Below are 20,392 nucleotides of genomic sequence, written 5' to 3'. Positions count from 1 at the left end.
GCTCAACATTTGCATCATGGGGATGCCAGGAGAAGAGAAAGAGCAAGAAATTGGAAATCTATCTAAAAAATAATGGAAGAAAACTTCCCTAAGTTGGTGAAGGAAATAGACATGCAAGTCCAGGAAGCACAGAGAGACCCAAACAACATGGATGGAGAGAGGCCCACTCCGAGACATATCATAATTAAAGTGCTAAATGTTAAAGATTAACAAAGAATCTTCAAAGCAGCAAGGGAAAAAAAAGTTAGGTGTTCCTAGCTTTTCCAGGGAGTTAGGAACTCCCTACAGGGGAGTTCCCAAAAGACTGTCAGCTGATTTCTCAGAAGGAACTTTGCAGGCTGGGAGGGACTGGCAAGAAATGTTAAAAGTCATGAAAAGCTAGGACCTACAGCCAAGACTGCTCTACCCAGCAAAGCTGTCATTTAGAATGGAAGGGCAGATAAAGAGCTTCCCAGACAAGCAAAAACTAAAGGAGTTCATCATTACCATACCACCATTATATGAAATGTTAAAGGTACTTATTGAAGGAAACGATCAAAAGTACGAATAATAAAATGGTAAAAATACGTATCTATCAACAACTGAATCTAAAAAAACAAACTAAGCAAACAAGAAGAACAGAGACAGAATCCCGGGCGTGGAGAACGGTCTGAGGGCTGCCAGATGGGAGGGGGTGTGGGGTGGGTGAAGCGGCGGGGGACTGAGAAGCACGGACATTCTGAACACTGAACAGCACGATTCAAACGAGATGCAATTCCTGCGTCTGCTTTTGGGGTGAGAGTGCTGCAGTGAGTCAGTTGAGAGGTGGGGTGTAGTTACTAAATTCTCTTTTCATAAAAAAAAGAAGTATAAATAGCTAGTTACAGAATATCCTTGGGGATGTCAAGTACAGTATAGGAAATGGAGTAGCCAAAGAACTTCCGCGCATGACCCGTGGACATGAACAATGGTGGGGGATTGCCTGAGGGAGTGGGGGGTGCTGGGTGGACGGGGACAAAGGGGAAACATCAGGACAATTTTAATAGCATACTCAATACAATGTAATTAAAATATTAAAAAATAAAATTGTATTTCATTCTAATAGACTTATTATTTTTTAGTATATCATGTTTTAACCTGTTTGGATTTTATTTTTGTTTGTTTACTTTATTGTGTAACACCTCAATCATAGACACAGATTTAGAGACAAATTCCAGACATATTTCATCTGTAAAAGTTTCAGCATATTATCTCTTTAAGATGAGGGCTCATTATCATCATCATACCTGAGAAAATTAACAATAGTTCCCTAATATGATCAAATATCCAATCAGTTGTCACATTTCTGATTGTTATGTCACATTTTATTTGTTTGAACTAGGAGTGAAATACAGTGTCAAAATACCCTTGCTTGATGTATTTCTTAGTTTGATCGTTCACACATTCCCCTGTCCTCTATAGCGAATCTTTTATTTAGATTTAAAGGCTTGATCAGATTCAAGTTCACATTCGCTGGCAGGACTACTTCATAGGTAGGGTTCTGTCTGACTTTATTGTTTTATGCGGTATAATGATCTAACAAAATTTTCATCAAATACATGGTTAATTGTATATTGTTCCAATACCATTTATTGAATAGTTCGTCCATTCCTCCTAGTAATTTGAAATCCCACCACTATCATATGTATGTGTACATTCTTTTCTGAACTCTTTATTCTGCATTCTTGACTTTTTGTCTGTGCTGAAGCCACATGGTTTTAAATGCTGCCGTGTTAGTTTGTTTGACATCTGATGAGGCAGCTTGCCCTTCACTGATCTTTTTAAAGCAGTTTTTGGCTTTTCTGTGCTTATTCTCCCCCACAACAATGTCATACTTGTTTAACCTACATGTTAAGACTTTTATTTGAATTGTGTCCAGTTTTTAGTTGGAGACAAGTAGCATCTTTATAGTAATGAATCTTCCGTAACCAGGAATATGGGTTTTTCTTCCACACATTCAGATTTTTTTTCTTTTGGGACAGTTTTATGCTTTTCTTTATTTACATCTTTATAGTTTCTGTACAGTTTTATTTTTACATATTTTACTGCTTTTTCCACTATTCTAAAAAGGACCTTTATTTCTCCATACCTGTTCCAGCAGTTATGGCTGGTACTTAGACAAGCTTCAGTTTTTATAAGTTGATCTTGTCCTTGATCGGCCACCTTGCTTTTAGATGTCCTGATGGCTTTCTTCATGTTGGATTTCATGTTCTGGACTCCCTAGTTGGCACTCTTCTCATCTGCAACTGGTTTTCTTTTCAGGCTCACGCAGAGTCCAGTAAAATCTGGCTGACGGGGAAATTCACTGAACTCAGATTACTGCTTGAAGAAGAGGAAGTGCTGGCTAAGAAATTCATTGATAAAAATACCCAGCTCGCCCTCCAGGCATACAGGGAGCAAATCAAGTCTTGTGAGGACCAAATCGATGTCTTGAACAGCCTCTCCAACAGGGTCTGGAGCATCAGCCAGGAGACCAGTCCTGTACAGCTGCTACAGGTAAGGCTGCATTTCTGCCCTCATGGCTGCCACCCACCACCCACCACCCATATTTCTTCTTGGTTGCTGTGACATTGAACACAGTATTTACACAAGGAGTAAATACACAGAAAACTGCCTTATTAGCAAGTGGACTTTCTTGCCCCTACACAAGTCATCAGAAAACGTACTTAGAAAACTCCCTGGCCCAGTAGCTCAGCTGGTTACAACATCATCCTGATACACCAAGCCTGCAGGTTCGATCTCGGGTCAGGCACACGCCAGAAACAATCAATGAATGCATGAATAAGGAGAACAACAAATCGATGTTTCTTTCTTAGCTCTATCTCTCTTTCTCCCTTTCTCTCTCTAAAAGGTCAATAATTTTTTTAAAAAATATAGAGAGAATATACATAGCCAGGAAGATAACATACATCTCGGACTAATAAAATAGCACAGCCACCAATTTTTGAGGGCCTCTGTATTCCAAGCACTGTATGTATCTTAGCTCTAATATTTACTAGAACTGTGCAAAGTGGATATTGTCACCCCACTTTATGAATGGGAAACTGAAGCTCGGGGAGGTGAAGTGACTCATGGGAAGTGCCACAACTAGCTGGCAGAACTGGGATCAGAACCCAGGCTTCTCTGACTTAAAAGCTGCAAGGCATCATTGCTCGGCCCTCTACTTGCGTAGTCTTCACTGGGACAGCCCTCCTGGGAAGGCAGTGTCCCGCCAGCTGCGGAGCGGACCTCGAGCAGGGTCACAGTTCGCTCAGCGGGGAGAGAAGAATGGTACTGCTTGACCACTGGGCTCTGTTGGAGGTCATTACCTTCTCCTGAGGGGGAGTCTGAGAAACAGCCCCTACGATGTCCGAGCTACACCTAGTGACGGGCTGTGTCGAGTGAAGGGTGGTGTTCCTGTCTTACAGGGACCAGGGGAGAAACTCCTCTGTCCTGTCAGCACTGCTGTGTGTCACCTGTGCACCTGGATTGCTTTCCACTCGTGTAACTCTCTCTGTTTCCTTCTTTGCTGTGGCTTCTAGGAGGCTCAGAGCCAAATATGTTTCAAGTAGCTGGGCTGTGACTTGGCGGCATGTGTTTTGTGCCTCTTCACACTCTGGCTTCCGGTTTACATCCTGACCCCATTTCCTCTTTGACTCATGTTTCTCACTGTAAAGGAAAACCCTGCTGTATTAGATAACTTTGGTAAGACACCTTACAAGCTTCTGGGACAAGGCGGCGTACGACTAAATAAAGGTGGCACTGAGTCTGACCACAGACTGACGTGGGCTCTGGCTGGGAAATAGCACAAATAAATTGGTCAATACAAAACCAGCCAAGCCAGTCCCTGGTGCCTCTATGTGGCCTTGGTCAACTCACTGTGTCTGGTTGTTAGCTAAGAAAAAATAAGCCCTCAGACCATGGACACGGACCATGGCATGGGACAGGAGGGAAAGTGGGGGGAAGCAGCAAAGGGTAAAGGGGGGCGCTAAATGGTGATGGAAGGAGACTTGGCTTGGGGTGGTGAGCACACGGTACAATGGTATACCTGAAACCTATATAATTTTATTAACCCATGTCATCCCAATACATTCAATGAAAAAAAATAAACCTAACAAAAAAATCTGGGTGAGGTGCTGTGTCACAGGCAAAGAGGTTACTGTACTTTGATGCTCAGGGGGCTACCTTTGTTTCTTTCTTTTTATTTATTTATTTATTCATTCATTCATTCACTTATTATTGTTGACACTATTACAAATGCCCCCCAGCACCCCCCTTTCCCCCGTCTACCCAGCCCTCGCCACCACACCCCCACACACATGCATATATGTTTTTTGGCTAATTCCTGCCATCTTCCTAATGCCCCCTCCAAGATCTGTCATCTGTTCCATGTATCCGTGCCCCTGGTTTTATTTTGTTCGTCAGTTTGTTTTGTTCATTAGATTCCACATATGAGTAAGATCATATGGTGTTTGTCTTTCTCTGACTGGCTTACTTCACTTAGCATAATGTTCTCCAGGTCCATCTATGCTGTTGCAAAGGATAAGAGTTCCTTCTTTTTTTTTTTTTTTTACAGCTGCATAGTATTCCATTGTGTAAATGTACCACATCTTTTTTATTCACTTATCTACTGACAGACTCTTGGGCTGTTTCCAGATCTTGGCTACTGTAAATAACGCTGCTGTGAACAGAGGGTGCATATATTCTTTCTTATTCTTAGGCTATATCCCCAGAAGTGGGATCACTAGGCCAGCAGCAGCTCCATTTTTAGTTTTTTGAGGTCACTCCATACTGTTTTCCAGAACAGTGGCTGCACCTGTCTGCATTCCCACCAACAGTGCACGAGGGCTCCCTTTTCTGGATGTGTGTTTCTTTTAAAATAACCATACCCCTTAAGGATAGCTAATTTAAAGGGATGCTCCATCGAGAAGACTGTTGTTCTTCCATCACAGATACACTTTCAAGGCTTTGTCATTTATTTTTCTTTATTCTCTGGTGCCAAAGCTATGATTCTCATCATTCATCATTCCATTTGCTCATTCATGTCTCCATCAAATATTCACTGAGCAACCTGTTCTGCACCGGGCCCTGGTTCGACATTAGTAGCTCATGGATGGGAAGACATGCTCAGAAACAGGTATTTACAACACGGCCCAAGTGAGGTAGCAAAAGTGTGTCCAGGAAATGTCCAGCTTTATTTAGGGGATCAGGGAAGACTTCTAGGAGGAGGTGATATTGGAGCAGGGCATATACAGAGGGACAGAGCAGACAGGATATTCCAGGCAGAAGAGAACCATGTGCATGTGAGGGCTTGGCAGGCTGGAGGACCGCTGGGTTCAGGCTGGTTGGAAGCGGGGTGCAGGGGTACAGGGCCAGGGGAGTTGGGAGATGCCGCTGGATCGAAGGGCCTGGGATAGTTGATGAAGGGCCTTATGTACCTGGCCATGGAGTTTAGACTTTGTCCTTTACAGAGATGGGGCCAAGGGAGGGTTTTGAACTGAAGAAAGACATGGTCAGGTTAATGTTTTGGAAAGATCACTTTGGTGGAAGGCTGGAGGATGGACTAGGCAGGCCAGGGCTGCAGGCTGAGGGAGGTCAGGAGAGGGACGGTCGTGGGACAGGCCAGTGAAGGGGCTGTGGGGACAGAGAGAAGACAGGTTTGAGAACTGCAGCAGGACCAGTGACTGAAAGTGGGGAAATTTCTGGCTTGAGAAATGAGTGGCTAGGGGGCTACTCTCTGATTCTGCAAAGGTGAAAAGTTGAAGTGCTCAGTTTTATTCATTCATTCATTTCATCCTTGATGTTTATTGAGAACCTACTATGTGTCAGGCTCTGTACTAGATGCCGGAGCTGGGGGTTAGCACATGGTGGCATTTGTCCTTCATCTCCCTCCCCACTTCTTTCCTGCCCTCCGGGCCACCCTCCTGCCACCCAGAGCTGCTGCCTGCCCTCCCCGCTAATGCTCAGACTCCCTGGCCAGCTCCGCTGCAGCCCTCTGAGCGCCACCTCAGCCCTGGTTCCACTTAAGTTTTCTTCCCCACCAAAGTGAGGATGAACTCTTGACCGCAGTTCTTAGGTAGGATGGGACTTGGGGACTGTCTCACAGCCCTCTCCCAGGGTCTAGTATGTTGCCTGGGGGGCCTGCCTCTGCCCAACAACTGGGTGCTGGGCCACACCCCTCCCCTACCCCACAGGCATCCCTTCGCCCACTAGCCAGGGCCTGCTTGCCTAAGGCAGTCTGCTATCTTCTAACTCCTTGCCCAGGACAACCCTTCAGAAAGTGCAGACAGTGTTCTTAGCTGCAAATACGAGCATCCACTGTAACTGTTTGAAACAGTATTAGGCAGCTCATGGGATCTCCAGCAGGGCCAGAAAATCAGGATGAAGGCCAGGCAACAGGAGGGAAGTCCCGCCCATGGCACAGGTGTGCTCCAGGGTAGACCACACCACTTCTCTGCTGAGCAAGACATCACTGGACACCTTGGGCCATGGCTCTGGCACCTCCACCACCTCTGTCCCCTACCTGTTGTCACTGCCTTACCTCTCATTTCCACATGCAAGTCTTGGCTTGGAGGTGCCTGGTCACACGGCTGCCCCACGGAAGCAAAGGAGGCACAGAGAGAGCATTCTCTAGCTTCTAATTAGCAAAGCTGCACTTAACACAGGAAGGGTATTTAAAGGGTGCTGTTCAGGCAGAAAACAGAACATGTCTCCATTGTAGGGGCCACACCCCCTCAGGCAGCATTCCCTTTGACGTTCCAGGGGCTCCTTCCCCAGGAAAACTGGCCCCTCACTCCTATTGTCCCCCTGTACCATTGTCCCTAAAACTTCAGGGCCCCTTTCCAGGTGGTGAGCACCTTAAAGGAGGGGCAGTCAGCCTGCCTCCACCCTCTGCCGCCAATGCTAACGCCTGGCACAGAGAATACCCCAGTGAGCATGGGAAGAAGGGGGGAATAGTGCCAGCACTAAAACCGGACTTGCTCGTGTCTTCCTTCCAGGACCCTGCTGGGCGGGGCCTGCTCCTGGGGGCGTGTCCCTAGGCTGACCCAAGGAGCCAGGACAGGGTGGGTAGGGCCTGCAATGGATGACCTGGGTATGTTCCTGGTGCCGCTGTGGAGCCACCCTGACCCACCACGTGCCCTTGCAGGAGTTCACGGAAACTGAACAGGAGTTGAAGCAGCATATGACCCTGGAGGAGTTTCGACACCCTGTGCCCCAATCCTTCGAGCCCGTCAAGACCTTCTTCAAGGGCCTCATGGACGCCATGCAGAGCATGATGCAGACGCCACTAGAGGTTCGCTTGAAGGAAGGTAAGTCATGTAACCAACTTCGTGCCCCTTACTCCTTTAGTGTCCTTTAGTCCAGAGCCAGCTGAGGAGACCACCACCGTGAATCACGTCTCTCCCACACAGAGGCCCGTGGTTGGACGGGCTAGGGCTCCTGGGCCTGGGCCCACCCACCCTTCTTCATTCACTTACTATCCCTCCTCAGACCCTGTTCTGCCTCTCGAAGCCACGCCACTCTGCTCCTGTCGCCAGTCGCTCCTCGGACTCTGCTACAGCTTCGCTATGCCTGCTCTGGGGTCCCAGCTGGAATGGCCAAGTCCCTCTCCTTTTCCTCTGCCTGGCTGAGGCCCACCGCCGCTGGGGGGCCCGCACAGCTACGCTCACCTGGGAAGCCTTTCCAGGTCACCTTGGGCTCACTCTCTCCCCTGGACGTCCGCCCCTCTGCCCTCCCTCTCCAGGGCCTGCCCCATCTCCTGCCTGGGGTGTTCTTGAGCTGGATGCATGCATGCATCCCTCCCTGCCTCCCAGAAATATCTGGAAGACTAGAGCCATTTGGGGTCCAGCAGTGAGGTTCCTGCAGGGCCTCACACAAAGCAGGTGCTCAGAAATATCTGTTTGTTTGTTCATTCATTCATTCCTGCTATTATGAATCATTCAGAACATTCATGGAGCCCCTATTACGTGGCAGGCACACCTTCTGTCTTTGTGGTGCTAGTCTTTTGTGGGGAATTCAGACCACCACTGAATATATGTCAGTGGTAAGTGCTCTGAAGAGCAATAAAGCAGGTTAGGTAGGACACAGGGTGACCAGGAGGAGGAGAAGGTATCTTATACGTGGAAGTGGGGAAGCCCCTCTAAGAAGGGGACGTGTGCACTGACCTGAAGGAAGCCTTTGGTAAGCTCTGCAGAGCCGAAGGGCTAGACAGCAGAAGGGTCACAGCATGACTCTGGAGCCAGACTGCCGGGGTTCCCACCCCAGGTCCACCCCTTCCCAACCCTGCCACCTGGGGCAAAGCACCTAACCTTTCTATGCCTCTGTGTTCACATCCATTCTGCAAAGATGATAATGCAGCTCCCCCCAACCCCCTGCCATAGGGTCATTGTAAGGATTAAACAAGGTCTTATAAGCGAAGTGCTGAGAGTGGTGCTCAGGCATGATATACAGCATACTGTGTAAGTATCAGCTGTTCGTGTTGTTTTTGCATCTGAGGGAAACATCTAGGCAGAAGGAACAGGATGTGCCCAGAGCCCAAAGTGAGGGAAGAACTTGAAGAGTTTTGGGCACAGAGACAGGGGCCATGGTGACCGGAGCACAGTGGTGGGCGAGGCGGGGGAGGAGTTTGGATGCTGCCTTGTCACGTGGGGCTGGCAGGGCAGTGCCAGCTCTGAAGACCAGCAGAAAAGGCGAAGGAAAGGGGTGGGAGGAAGCAAGGCGGAAAGGCTGCAAGCGTCCACTGAGCACCTCTGGGAAATGGAGAGTGGTGAGGCCAGGCCCACTTCCTGAGGTGAGTAACCAAAGAAGACCCAGCCAGGGGCCGAGGGAGCTCAGACAAAGGAGAGAGGGATTCTCACGGAAAACCGGAAAGCCTTCCTGGAGGAGCTGGCACTTGAGTGGGGCCTTAATCCATCACTAAGACTTGGCAAGTGGGAGAGAACCAGGAAGGGCATTTCGAGCTAAGACAAGAGAACGGTTTGGGACAGTGTGATGCACGCCTGCAGCGGGGCTGAGCAGTGGGTCTCCCTGGGCTGCTTTGTCAAAGCAGATTTTTAACGGTGGGTGGTGTTCTCTTTGCTCATAACTTCCACTGGAATTTTGAACACACAGTCCAACTGAGAAATTCTTCTTGAGATGTAATTATTTAAAAAGAAAATGGCATACCAGAATGGTAGCAGTTAATATATTTCAACTTAAAAAGCAAACAAATAATAAATAGTTAAATATGAAAGAGAAAAAGAAACTTAGCAGCCAGCTTCAGGAGGCTTTGGGCTTGTCAGTATCCAGTGAGTGTGCAGGGAAGTCTCCTCCCACCACCCCAGCAGGGAGATGCTCCGATGTCCCACAATGCAGTTGGGTCACGTTTACATTCTCCGCGGTCCACTCCCTAAGAGCTGGAGGTGCCTGTCGAGTGCCTGATGACAGCTCACACTTGCTCTGCGCCAGGCCTTGTTCTAAGCACTTGACACAGACGCACCCGGCAACTCGTCACCACTACCCTGTGTGGTAGGTGCCTTCATTGTCTCCATTTACAGGTGAGGAAGCTGAGGCTCAGAGCTGATAGGGATAGAGACAGAATTCAAACAGACTCTGGTCCCAGGGTCTGTTTTGTGGCCCGCCGGAGTCTGCTCCCTCCCAGGCCACCCCTCCTTGAACACCTCCAGATGAGGAATGGAATCCTGCATCCCTCACCCCTCCACCCCCTGCTCAGCTGCTTCTCAACTCCAATCTGCCCCTCACCCCCCCACTCCAGTAGACAGCTATGCCCGGGCATTTCTGACACCTTGGTGCTTCCTGAGCCCCGCCCCTCTTCCATCCCTGCTGCCCCCATGCAGGCCTCTGCCTCCACGCCCACCCTGCCTGTCCATTCCTCACCGGAGAGAGCTTTGGAAATCATCTGTTCCTGTCTGTCCTCACTCAGTTACCTTTCATGGCTCCTCGCTGTTGAAAAGCCACTCCTAGCTTCCCATCCTTTTTCTGGGTGTCCACATCTTCCCACTCCTTTAGTTGTCAGCTGCAGCTGAGGTGCTTCCTCCTCCATGAAGCCCTCCCAGACTGCTCCAAGCCCCGGAGCCCTTTCACGTCTCTTCTCTGTGACCCCGAGCACTCTCTGCCTTGATTGGTAGCGCAAGTGAGCCCGTTTCTCATCCCACGGAGCTGACGAAGACAGGGACCATGGCTTGGGTTTCCCCTGAACTCCCTTTCACTTGAACGAGACTTGAACTCGGCCTTTCTCAGGACTCACCTTTAAGTCTTGTTTTCCACCTTCACCCTGGGACTTGGATTTCCCTCATGAGGGGGGCCCATCATTGACTGTTGAATACACAGCTGACTCTCAGGATGGTCCCAGAGCCTGCTGTCCCCTCCCCATGTTCCTGCTCACTCTCGCTGACCTGTCATGGCTGAATTTGCTTCGGATCCTGGGCAGTACATTTCTTCTCAGATCTGAGCATTGTCCTGGAACTTCCCTGAGGCTGTGAATTTGCATTTTCTACCTAAATTTGCATGTAATTTTTGGAGAGAGATTATGCAAAATCTCCAGTTTTATTGGGTTGGCCAGAAAGTCCATTTAGTTTTTTCCATAAAATAAAAGACACATTTTTCATTTTCACCAATAACTGTAATGATTAGAATATTTTGAGTACGTCAGCTATCTCCTGCTGTTGGCTTCTAGTGGGTGGAGGCCAGGGGTGCTGCTAAACATCTTCCAGTGCATAAGACAGCCCCACAGCAAAGAATTATTTGGCCAACATGTCAGCAGTACCAAGAAACTTTGCAAATCACTTTTGACACGTTGATCAGTCATAGCCCCTTCTCCATACACCACACAAATCTTTTTTATTTTGTGTTTCAGTTGTGTATCTGCTTCCATCTTCAGTATTAAAATGGCTGCACAAAAATTCACCAATTTTGATGTTCTTTATAAAATGCACGCTGATAGGACAGCTGTCACAATACAGTCTAACAAAATTGTTTCAAATGAAGCTAAAGACAACTAAGCACTCCTAGAGCCATTGTACAGAAAAACTAAATGAACTCTTTGGCCAACCCAGTAGAACATTTTTTAGTATGTTTTGTAATTTGTGCTGCTTGCACGAGCGCCAGGCACTCACTTCTCACCATTCGTTGCAGACGTGAGCAGCCGGCTCTCCAGCTTCTCTAGCGCCAAGGCAGACCCCTTGTTGAAAATCCACCCCTCACCAGAGCGCTCCCTCTTCTTAAAGTGTAAGCCCCCAGGGTGGAGAGGGTGGGGTGTGTGGGCCGGAGGGGTGTCACACAGAAATGGAGGCCTCCCTTTTGTCCCTAAGAGACCCAAATTGTTTTTCTGACCTTTATTATTAGGATTTTTAAATACATGAATATCTTCATTGTAGAAAAATTAGAAAACAAAGGAAAGCAAAATTTGAAAAATCACTCATAAATCACTGGAGAGCTTTGGCAGTTCTTCCGCTCATGTCCACCCTAGTAGATAGGTAGTACTACATAACTACTACCATTTGCCCTTTTAGCTTTCTTTGGCATATCTCTATATATTTAATGTACTTTTTTTCAATCATGGTATCATACTATAAACACTGTTTTGTAATCTGTGTTTTCATTTACAGAGATAATGTGAATATCTTTGTTCACTTAAAAAATTACACTAGCCATGGCTGGTGTGGCTCAGTGGGTTGAACAGAGGCCTGCAACCTGAAAGGTCACCAGTTCAGTTCCCAGTCAGAGCACATGCCTGGGTTGTGGGCCAGGGCCCTGGATGAGGGTGTGAGAGAGGCAACTGATCAATGTTTCTCTTACACATCGATGTGTTTCTCCCTCCCTTCTCCTCTCTCTAAAAATAAACAAATAACATCTTAAAAGAAAAAAAATTACACAGGTAATGGAGTCTTCTTGTAAAAATTAGAAATTAAATATCGGCCCAAAGAAAACAACAGCTTCCCCCATAGATAAATGCTGTTAATTTCTTTAGCAAATATTCTTTTGGACATTTTAAAAGCTTATATGTGTACAGATTTTTAAAAAGGATTATATTGTAGATATTATTTAGTACATTTTTAAATTTAGCAGTATAGTTTGAACAATTTTCTATTTCCATAAATATAAATATGAATGTTATTTTTTAAAAGATGCATGGTAGTCCATTAAATGACCATGTCATATTTAATCTCATAATGTTGAACATTTAGGCTGCTTTACATTTTCTTTTCTATAAACAGTGCTGCTATAAACATTGACCAGTTGGCTGCCTCTCACACACCCCTAACCGGGGACCTGGCCTACAATACAGGCGTGTGCCCTGACCAGAAATCAAACCAGTGATCCTAAGGTTCATAGGCAGGCACTCAGTCCACTGAGCCACACCAGTCAGGGCCTTATACTCACTTTTATGCAACATTGTTCTATACGTTTTAGTCAGTGCCTTGAAGTGAGAGAGAAAAACAAAAGCTATAAGGATTAGAAAAGGGGAAAAAAGGTATTCTGATGACATATTCACTAACAGAATATCTGAAATAATCCACAGATAATTAGAATTGATAGGTACATTTAGAACAGCTGCTGGATGTAAGGTCAATATACAAAAATCAATCATAATATTATATACTGGCAATAAACAATTAGAAAATAAAAATTTAAAAACATTATTTTTGATAAGACTTTTTTAAAAACCAAGGGTAAATCTTTACAGTTTATGTAATTATTCCTCAATAAACTGTTAAAAACAGTAAAAAAAAAAAAAAAGAGGACTTCTGGTCAAGATGGCAGTGTAGGCAGACATGGCTCATCACTTTGCACAACCACATCTAAATTACAACTAACGTATAGAACAACCATCACTCAGAACTGTCAGAGATCGAGCTGAATGGAAGTCTGACAACTATGGAACTAAAGAAACCACATCCATCCAGACTGGTCGGAGGGGCACATGTGTGGAATGTGCTCATCACTCATCCATGTGTGGTAGATAAAAATTTGAAAGGAATATCTCAGAAATGAGAAGTCCCAGCCCCACACCAGACCCCCAGCCCACAGTTCCAGTGCCAGAAAGATAAGTCCCCACAACTTCTGGCTGCAAAAACCGGCAGGGATTGAGTCAGTGGAAGAAACTTTTGGAGCCCTCAGAAATTCCTGTTAAAGAACCCACACACAGACTCACCTACTCAGACTCACTCCCTCTGAGCTCCAGCACTGGGGTAGCAGCTTGAAAGGCACCAGTGGCATACTGGGAGAAACTGAAGTGTCTGGCATCAAGGCGAGCAGAGACCATTGTCCCTTTTCTAAATCCTTCCCCCATAGAACCACAGAGCCAGCAAGCTGGTGCCATATCTGAGATTCCATCAACCTGGCTAAGACTGTTTGTACCACCCTGGAGATCCTCAGAGACTCTGCCCCACCCAAGCTTCTTTTCCATATGAATGGCTGGTCTTGGCTCAGGCTTCACACCTTCCCAAATCCTCTTAAACAAGCAAAAGCTGGATTCAGAGAGCCAACAGCCTGGCTTCCCCTGGGAATCTCCACAACCAGCACAAGTAGCAGCCATCTCAGACTGCTTATCAGGCAGGGTGGCCCTGGGCAAAACATAGGTAGGGACTGACCTTGGCCTGCACCACCCAGGAAACCCCAGGGCCAATGCACTCAGAAACAGCCACAGACCACATTGGAGCACCACCACCCAGCCCCTGCACAGTTGATCCTCCATAGAGGATCAGTTGGTGGTCAGTGGTCACAACCAATCTTTGCAACTGACTGGCCTGGATAAATCCCTCCCATTGATCTGCCAACAGCAACCAAGGCCCAACGACAAGAGGAGGGTGTACTCAGCCCACATGGAAGGTGCACCTCGAGTACTCAGCTTGGGTGATAGGGGAGGCTGTGCCACTGGACTCTACAGGACACCTACTACATTAGGCCACACTATCAAGTCACAGAGTCACAGCAGCTCTACCTAAATATAGAAAAATACATAAGGAGGCTGCCAAAACGAGGAGACAAATGACTCAAATGAAAGACCAGATCAAAACTCCAGAAAAAGAGCTAAATGTAGTGGAGATAAGCAATCTATCAAATGCAGAGTTCAGAACACTGGTTATAAGGATGCTCAAGGAATTTAGTGCAGACCTCAGCAGCATAAAAACGATCCAGTCAGAAATGAAGGATACAGTAATTGAAATAAAGAACAATTTACAGGGAAACAACAGTAGGATAGATGAAGCCAAGAACCATAAGAAACATATGGAAGCAAAAAACCACCACAGAAAAACGGCAATAAAAAAGAATCCCACCAAAATGAGAAAAGTATAAGCAGCCTCTGGGACAACTTCAAGAAGCTCAACATTTGCATCATAGGCATACCGGAAAAAGAAGATAAAGAAATTAGGACTATTTGAAAAAATAATGAAAGAAAACTTCCCTAATTTGGTGAAGGAAATAGACATGCAAGTCCAGGAAGCACAGAGAGTCTCAAACAAGACAGATGCAAAGAGGCCCACTCCAAGACACATCATAATTAAAATGCCAAAGGTTAAAGATGAAGAGAGGACCTTAAAAGCAGCAAGAGAAAAGAAGTTCATTACCTCAGGGGAGTTCCCATAAGACCGCCAGCTGATTTCTCAAAAGAAACTTTACAGGCTAGAAGGGACTAGCAAGACATATTCAAACTCCTGAAAAGCAGAGACCTACAGCCAAGAATGCTCTACACAGCAAAGCTATATATCCTATAATCCACATACCCTACAATCTGCAATACTTGCTTTGTAACGTTATGTCGACATATGTAGTGTAATGCAACAAGAACTATTATTGGGAGTTTAATCACTACCATTTTTCTGGAGGACAAATAGGCAGTATTTACCAAAGGTCTTAAAAACAATCATCCCCATTGACCCAGCAACTCCTCTTTTTGGAATATATACTAAAGAAATCATCAGATACAACAAAGATGTGTTTTCTAAAACTTTTTGGAGAGCCTGAATATTAAAGTCAAGGTATAGGTTTAATTATAATGCATCCATGCACAAAACTTAGGTTCACCATTAAAATGCTCTTACAAAAGAGTGTTACTTGATGCGGTAAAATGCACATAAATACATCAATACATTTTAAAAAAAAAAGATTGTCCAAGAGCATGTATGGTATCATACCAATGTTAAGGAAAGCTATGAAGCCGAAAGCAAAAACATAGGAAGGATATACTGGTATTACCAGTGATGGGATTATTTTTGGTTAAATTTTTAGAAATTGGCAACAAATTCCACAGACCAAAATTCCCGTGGTACAAGGGGCATACAGTAAAATTTGCCCCCTTCCCATGTTCCTGCAGCCACCTCCCCGGAGGCAATCAGGGTTACAAGGGTGGCTTTCCATTTCTCGGTGAGCGATTTCTGGGTTTTCCCATTTTCTGTTGTAAACACGTGTGAATCTATGGGTGCAAACAATTACAGTTCCCAGGCGCGGGGACGCAGCGCCGACCCCGCCCACCAGGGCTACCGCTACGTTTCCGTTTCTCTGCAGTTGCGCGCACGCCCACGCTGGAGCCCGACACGATGCACGCGCGCCTGCGCCTCTCCGAGGACCTACTGACGGTGAGAAGCGCCCTCTTCCGCCGCCTGGGGCCTGCGCCCTCGCTGCGTTTCGATGAGCTGTGGCAGGTGCTGGGCCGAGACTGCTATGCCTCGGGCCGCCACTATTGGGAAGTGGACGTGCAGGAGGCGGGCTGCGGCTGGTGGGTGGGCGCGGCCTACGCCTCCCTGCGGCGCCGCGGGGCCTCCGCAGCCGCCCGCCTGGGCTGCAACCGCCAGTCTTGGTGCCTTAAGCGCTACGACCTGGAATACTGGGCCTTCCACGACAGCCATCGCTGCCGTCTGCGGCCCCACCACGACCCCGATCGGCTGGGCATCTTCCTAGATTACGAAGCCGGCATCCTCGCCTTCTACGACGTGACAGGCGGCATGAGCCACCTCCACACCTTCCGAGCAGCGTTCCAGGAGCCGCTCTACCCTGCCCTGAGGCTCTGGGAAGGGACCTTGAGCATCGCCCGGCTGCCTTAGGGGCTGTGATTGTAGTGATCGCCCTGGGCTTTCCAGGACTCTGGTCACCCCTGACCCAGACGTGGGTGGTTCACTGCCTACTCTCTAAGCACACCCATTGTCTCCCCCACCAGTCATGCCTTGTGCTTGAACAGTTCTCTCTTAGGCAGGTTTCAAACATGCCTTAAACGCAGGTCCTCTGCTGCTGATTTCTCATCAGACCTCTCCGCCATTGCCACTGCACTTAACGTTGCACTGCTTTCAGTCCAGGTTCCTGAAAGGACACGCTCACAGGTGAGCCCTAAGCATCCTGACACAATACATCATCCTTAGCCTCAAACCTCTTCCCTCATACAGAAGCCAGAACCACCTGGCACATCGTAGGTGCACAATAAATACGTGTATGAATGAGTCCCCCAGTGCTGACTCAATCTATCCAGTGTTCCTCGGATCTGCCTCCTCCTCTCCACTCTACTTAAACTTGTCCACGTTTCCTCCCTTCAGAGTAGCATCAAGAGCCTCTTAATAGCGCCTCGCCCGAACCCTCTCCCATCCTCCTCCTCCTCCTATAGCTGTAGTGATCTGCCCAAAACCGCATTGAACCTCTCAACTATGAAAAGGTTCCCAGGACTACAGGGGGAAAAAGCACTTCACCTTGCCTTAGCATCCCTGGTTTTCCTAATCTGCCCCTAAGCTACTTCTCGACTAGCTTCTATAGCTCTTTTCAGAGAACCTCCTTCAGAACTGTGTCACATAGTTGACCTCTGCCCTTTGCAGCTACCCCTTCCCCCGGCTCGTGCACATATGTACAGAAAAGCCCTTTCTTTGCCTGCCCCAGTCTTCCCCAGGCTTAACTGCCCCAAAGGAAGTCTCCCCAAGCCACAAGAATCTCTCACTATCATGGCTACAAACCTGGGTCCCATCTTTCCAACTAGATTGGAAGCTTTCTATGGGTAGCTATGTCCTACACTCTCCCCACCTGGATAATTCAGTAAGCCCCTGCCCGCCCAGGCAACGAACAGCCAGCAGCTGGCTATCACTGAATCACAGTGCAACTGAGCCGGGAGAGCCTCACAGATCACCCAGCCTGAGCTTTGCACATTTGGGGAAACTAAGGTCTTGACCTGAAAGATTTGCTTCAAGTCACCCAGGCAAGTATCTGATTTGCTTTTTGGCCCAGTCTTTAACCTGGGAGATTTTACTGCTTGTTTCTCAGGGGATCTTGGGAAGAATCAGCAGGTGGCAGTTGCTAAGCAACCATGGCAGTTTTCCCTCCCTCTTAGAATCCAAAGCAAGAGGAGCGATGAGTAGAGTTTGGGCAGCCCAGTCACCCTGTGCTCCTCAGATCTCTCTGATCCAGATGTTGCCAAGGAAACCCATAAGAAGTGGCAGCGAGAGAGATGGCCAGACCAGCAGGACCTCACAGGGATGCCAGCTCTGTAGCAGGGCAGGAAAGGCCTTTTCTCAGGGCCTGTGCCCCAGTTCTAAAGGTTCAGCATCCTGACTTGTCAAGTTCCCTACACAGTTTTTAAGTGACACTGTACTAAAAGTATCCTGTTAGGTGCTTGGCAGGGCAGTGATAGGGTGAAGAAAATGCAAAGCTGAATCTCCCTCATGGTTTAAACAGACTCTCAGTGCATTGGTTTGAGCCAGGGGTGTCCAACCCCAGCCCGCGGGCTGCATGCAGCCCAGGATGGCTCTGAATGCAACTCAACACAATCATACATTTCCTTAAAGCATTACTTAGTTTTATTATTAAGTTTTATATGGTTTTATTATTTAGATATGTACATTTTCTATATTAGTGATCACAAACTTGGGACGATTTTAAAAGGTTATTGAAAGGTCTGCTGCATAATTAGTTATGCGAGGGCTTTTTTGCTTACCTGTGGTGGTGGATATCATGAAAATTGCACATGAACCTTTTCTTTGCTCATCGGTTTCCGTTGGTGTTTGTGTATTTCATGTGTGGCCCAAGGCAACTCTTCCAGTGTGGCCCACAGACACCAAAAGGTTGGACACCCCTGGTTTGAACCATAAGAAACTGCCAATTTCCAATAGTTTTTGACATAAAAATGGCACTTTGAGCCTGGGCGTTGTAATGCACACAGAAAGCAAGGCAGAAGGAAGCTCAGAAGTGCCTTTACCTCTAACCGAATCGCTTTAAACTCCGTCTCAGGTAGATGTCTAAGCGCTGAGCCCCAGAAACCCTGAGAAAAGGGAAGTTAGTCCTGTGGGGATGGCCCAGGACTGAATGCAGGCAGAGGGCCCTCCTGGCCGGGGAGGAAGGGTGCACTTGACTGGAGACTCTGTTCATCCCTGCAAATCAAGACTTGTTCCTAGACCCGGAGCCACAGGAGCCAAGTAATAACAGCCCTTGCCAGGCACTGTCAGGCACTGTTCTAATGCTCTACACCTATTAACTCGCTTGACCCCCACGTCATCCCTAGCAGGTAGAAAGTCATCCCCATTTCACACATTGCAAAATTGAAACACACAAGGAGCAACTTGCCCGAGCCACACAGCTAACGGTGGAGCTGGTGTCTGTGCTCACGCCCACCAGGCTGTGCCGTTTTGGCAAACGTAGCCAGTCTCTGGCCAGCACCTGCTCACTCTAGCCCCTCTCTCGGTGGGCCTGTGATGCTCTGCTTTTCTGCCCAGTTACCCTGTGGGACCTGAGTCTAGCTTTGGCTTAGCTTCCTTGGGCTCCAAGATTAGGTCTTATACCCAGAAGGAGATCTGAGAGCAGCAGAGACCGAGCTGCACTATAAAGGGTAAACACCGGCTTTTACCAAAGGGTTCCTCTGTGCCAAGGTCTGCACCAGCCAGAAAACTGCAGTTTTGGTCCACAGTGGTGACCTCTGGCTAGTCACTTCTTACTTCTCAGAGTGTCACGTACAAAACGGGGTATAATAATCCTATCCCCCAGTGCTGTGAGTCTCGATGGGCCAGAGGATATGAACCTGCCTTAGAAACTGTACAGAGCTGTGCCGTGCCAGGACGTGGGAGCATCCCCAGCAGAGTTCCTGCTGTGCTTAGTGCTGAGACAGCTGATAACCCTAACTGCCATCTGGCAGGAGCTTCCTCGGGGCCCATGTCTGCCAGGGTATTGAGCACTCACTCTTTCAGTTTTTAATTTGTAGAAATGTCTTAACTGATATAGCAAATTGCTTGCAGATATGTTTAAATGACAGCAGTTTTCTAATATGTGTTTACATAAAATGACTATTTTAACCATGGTCTTCACTGGGAGTTCATGTTGCTTCATTACACAGCATCTAGGCCTGGACAGGGTCTTGCTCATCTTCCACTCCCTCCAGTTTCTTTGCAGTGGTCAGCTGGTCCCTGGCTGAATGTGTCCAGTGGTGGGGACTTCACCACTTCCCAAGATCACTCACTAAGTTCTTGCTCATGTGGAAACAAACGCTGCCTCCCACTGTTCCTACCCATGACAGTACTGTGTAGCTTTTGGCATATTTGTGTTCCTGCTTTAGCAACACTGCATCCATCTTCGGCCCTTACTCATGGTGAGAGATCTCAGGGACCCTCCCTTGTCTACTGCATCATCTCTTCTGTTTCTGCAACTGTACTCTCTCAGGACACAGGGGACGATGGTGTCAGCCTAGTGGAGGCACCCCCAGCAGAGGGCACGCGGAGGTGCCCTGCACAACCAGGGCTTGGTGCGCAGGAGTCCGTACTATGAGGTGGGGGCAGCTTGCCCAAGAAGCCGAGCTAGATGGGGGGTGAGTGGGGGAGTGGGAGGCCCCGGTCTGAGTTGACTGAGGCTTCCACGGCTCCCCGTTGACTACAGAACAAAGTCCAAATTCAGTCGGCTTCAAGCCTTTGCTTCTTTCCTGACCAATTCCAATTCCCTTTTTTCCTATCCACGTGGCCATTCTCTGCCAAACTATCACTTGCTAGTAGTGCCTGGACGCTCTGGGCACTTCCCAAACCTATGCCCCAACTCCCTCAGTCACTTCTCAACCTGTAAGGTTGAACAAAAGTGCCACCTCCTCCAGGAAGCCTTCCCTGACTCTGCCTCCTCTTCCATCTCTGCTCGAGTGACTTCTAGAAAACATCTCAGCAATTCATTCACGTGCGTGCTGTTCATGGAGGCAACTGACTGGCTCCCTGCTGGGACCACCCACTGCACATTCTCAGCGAGAGCCCAGGCCGGGCTCTTCCCCCTCTTCCAGGCCCTGGAACACATCCCTCTGCTACCGTGCTGCTGCTGCTTGTTAGGTCTCAGATATTTGCTTAAATGTCACTTCCTCAGCTGTTGTAGAAAAAAAAGCCATGGAATGGGATATTCTGATGGTCTGTTCAGAGTCTGTTCATAGGGAAAAATGAGAGTAAATATCAGTATCAGCCAG

General features: G+C 47.6%; 1 protein-coding gene across 1 annotated transcript in view; it reads left to right on the top strand.

The window, feature by feature from the left end:
- Positions 1-19,261, top strand: part of TRIM14 (tripartite motif containing 14) — a 31,691-nt gene extending 12,430 nt beyond the window's left edge. The window contains exons 3-6 of the mRNA XM_028524818.2: positions 2,281-2,514; positions 7,145-7,307; positions 11,131-11,223; positions 15,505-19,261. Coding sequence (XP_028380619.1) covers positions 2,281-2,514; positions 7,145-7,307; positions 11,131-11,223; positions 15,505-16,040 — 1,026 coding nt within the window. The 3' untranslated portion in view covers positions 16,041-19,261. The remainder of the gene's footprint in view (positions 1-2,280; positions 2,515-7,144; positions 7,308-11,130; positions 11,224-15,504) is intronic.
- The last annotated feature ends 1,131 nt before the right edge of the window (positions 19,262-20,392 follow it).

Source organism: Phyllostomus discolor, chromosome 3, assembly GCF_004126475.2.
Source record: "Phyllostomus discolor isolate MPI-MPIP mPhyDis1 chromosome 3, mPhyDis1.pri.v3, whole genome shotgun sequence".
NCBI classification, from domain to species: Eukaryota; Metazoa; Chordata; class Mammalia; order Chiroptera; family Phyllostomidae; genus Phyllostomus; species Phyllostomus discolor.
Note: the sequence above shows the minus strand (reverse complement) of the source record. Positions and strands in the feature narration are given on the sequence as shown.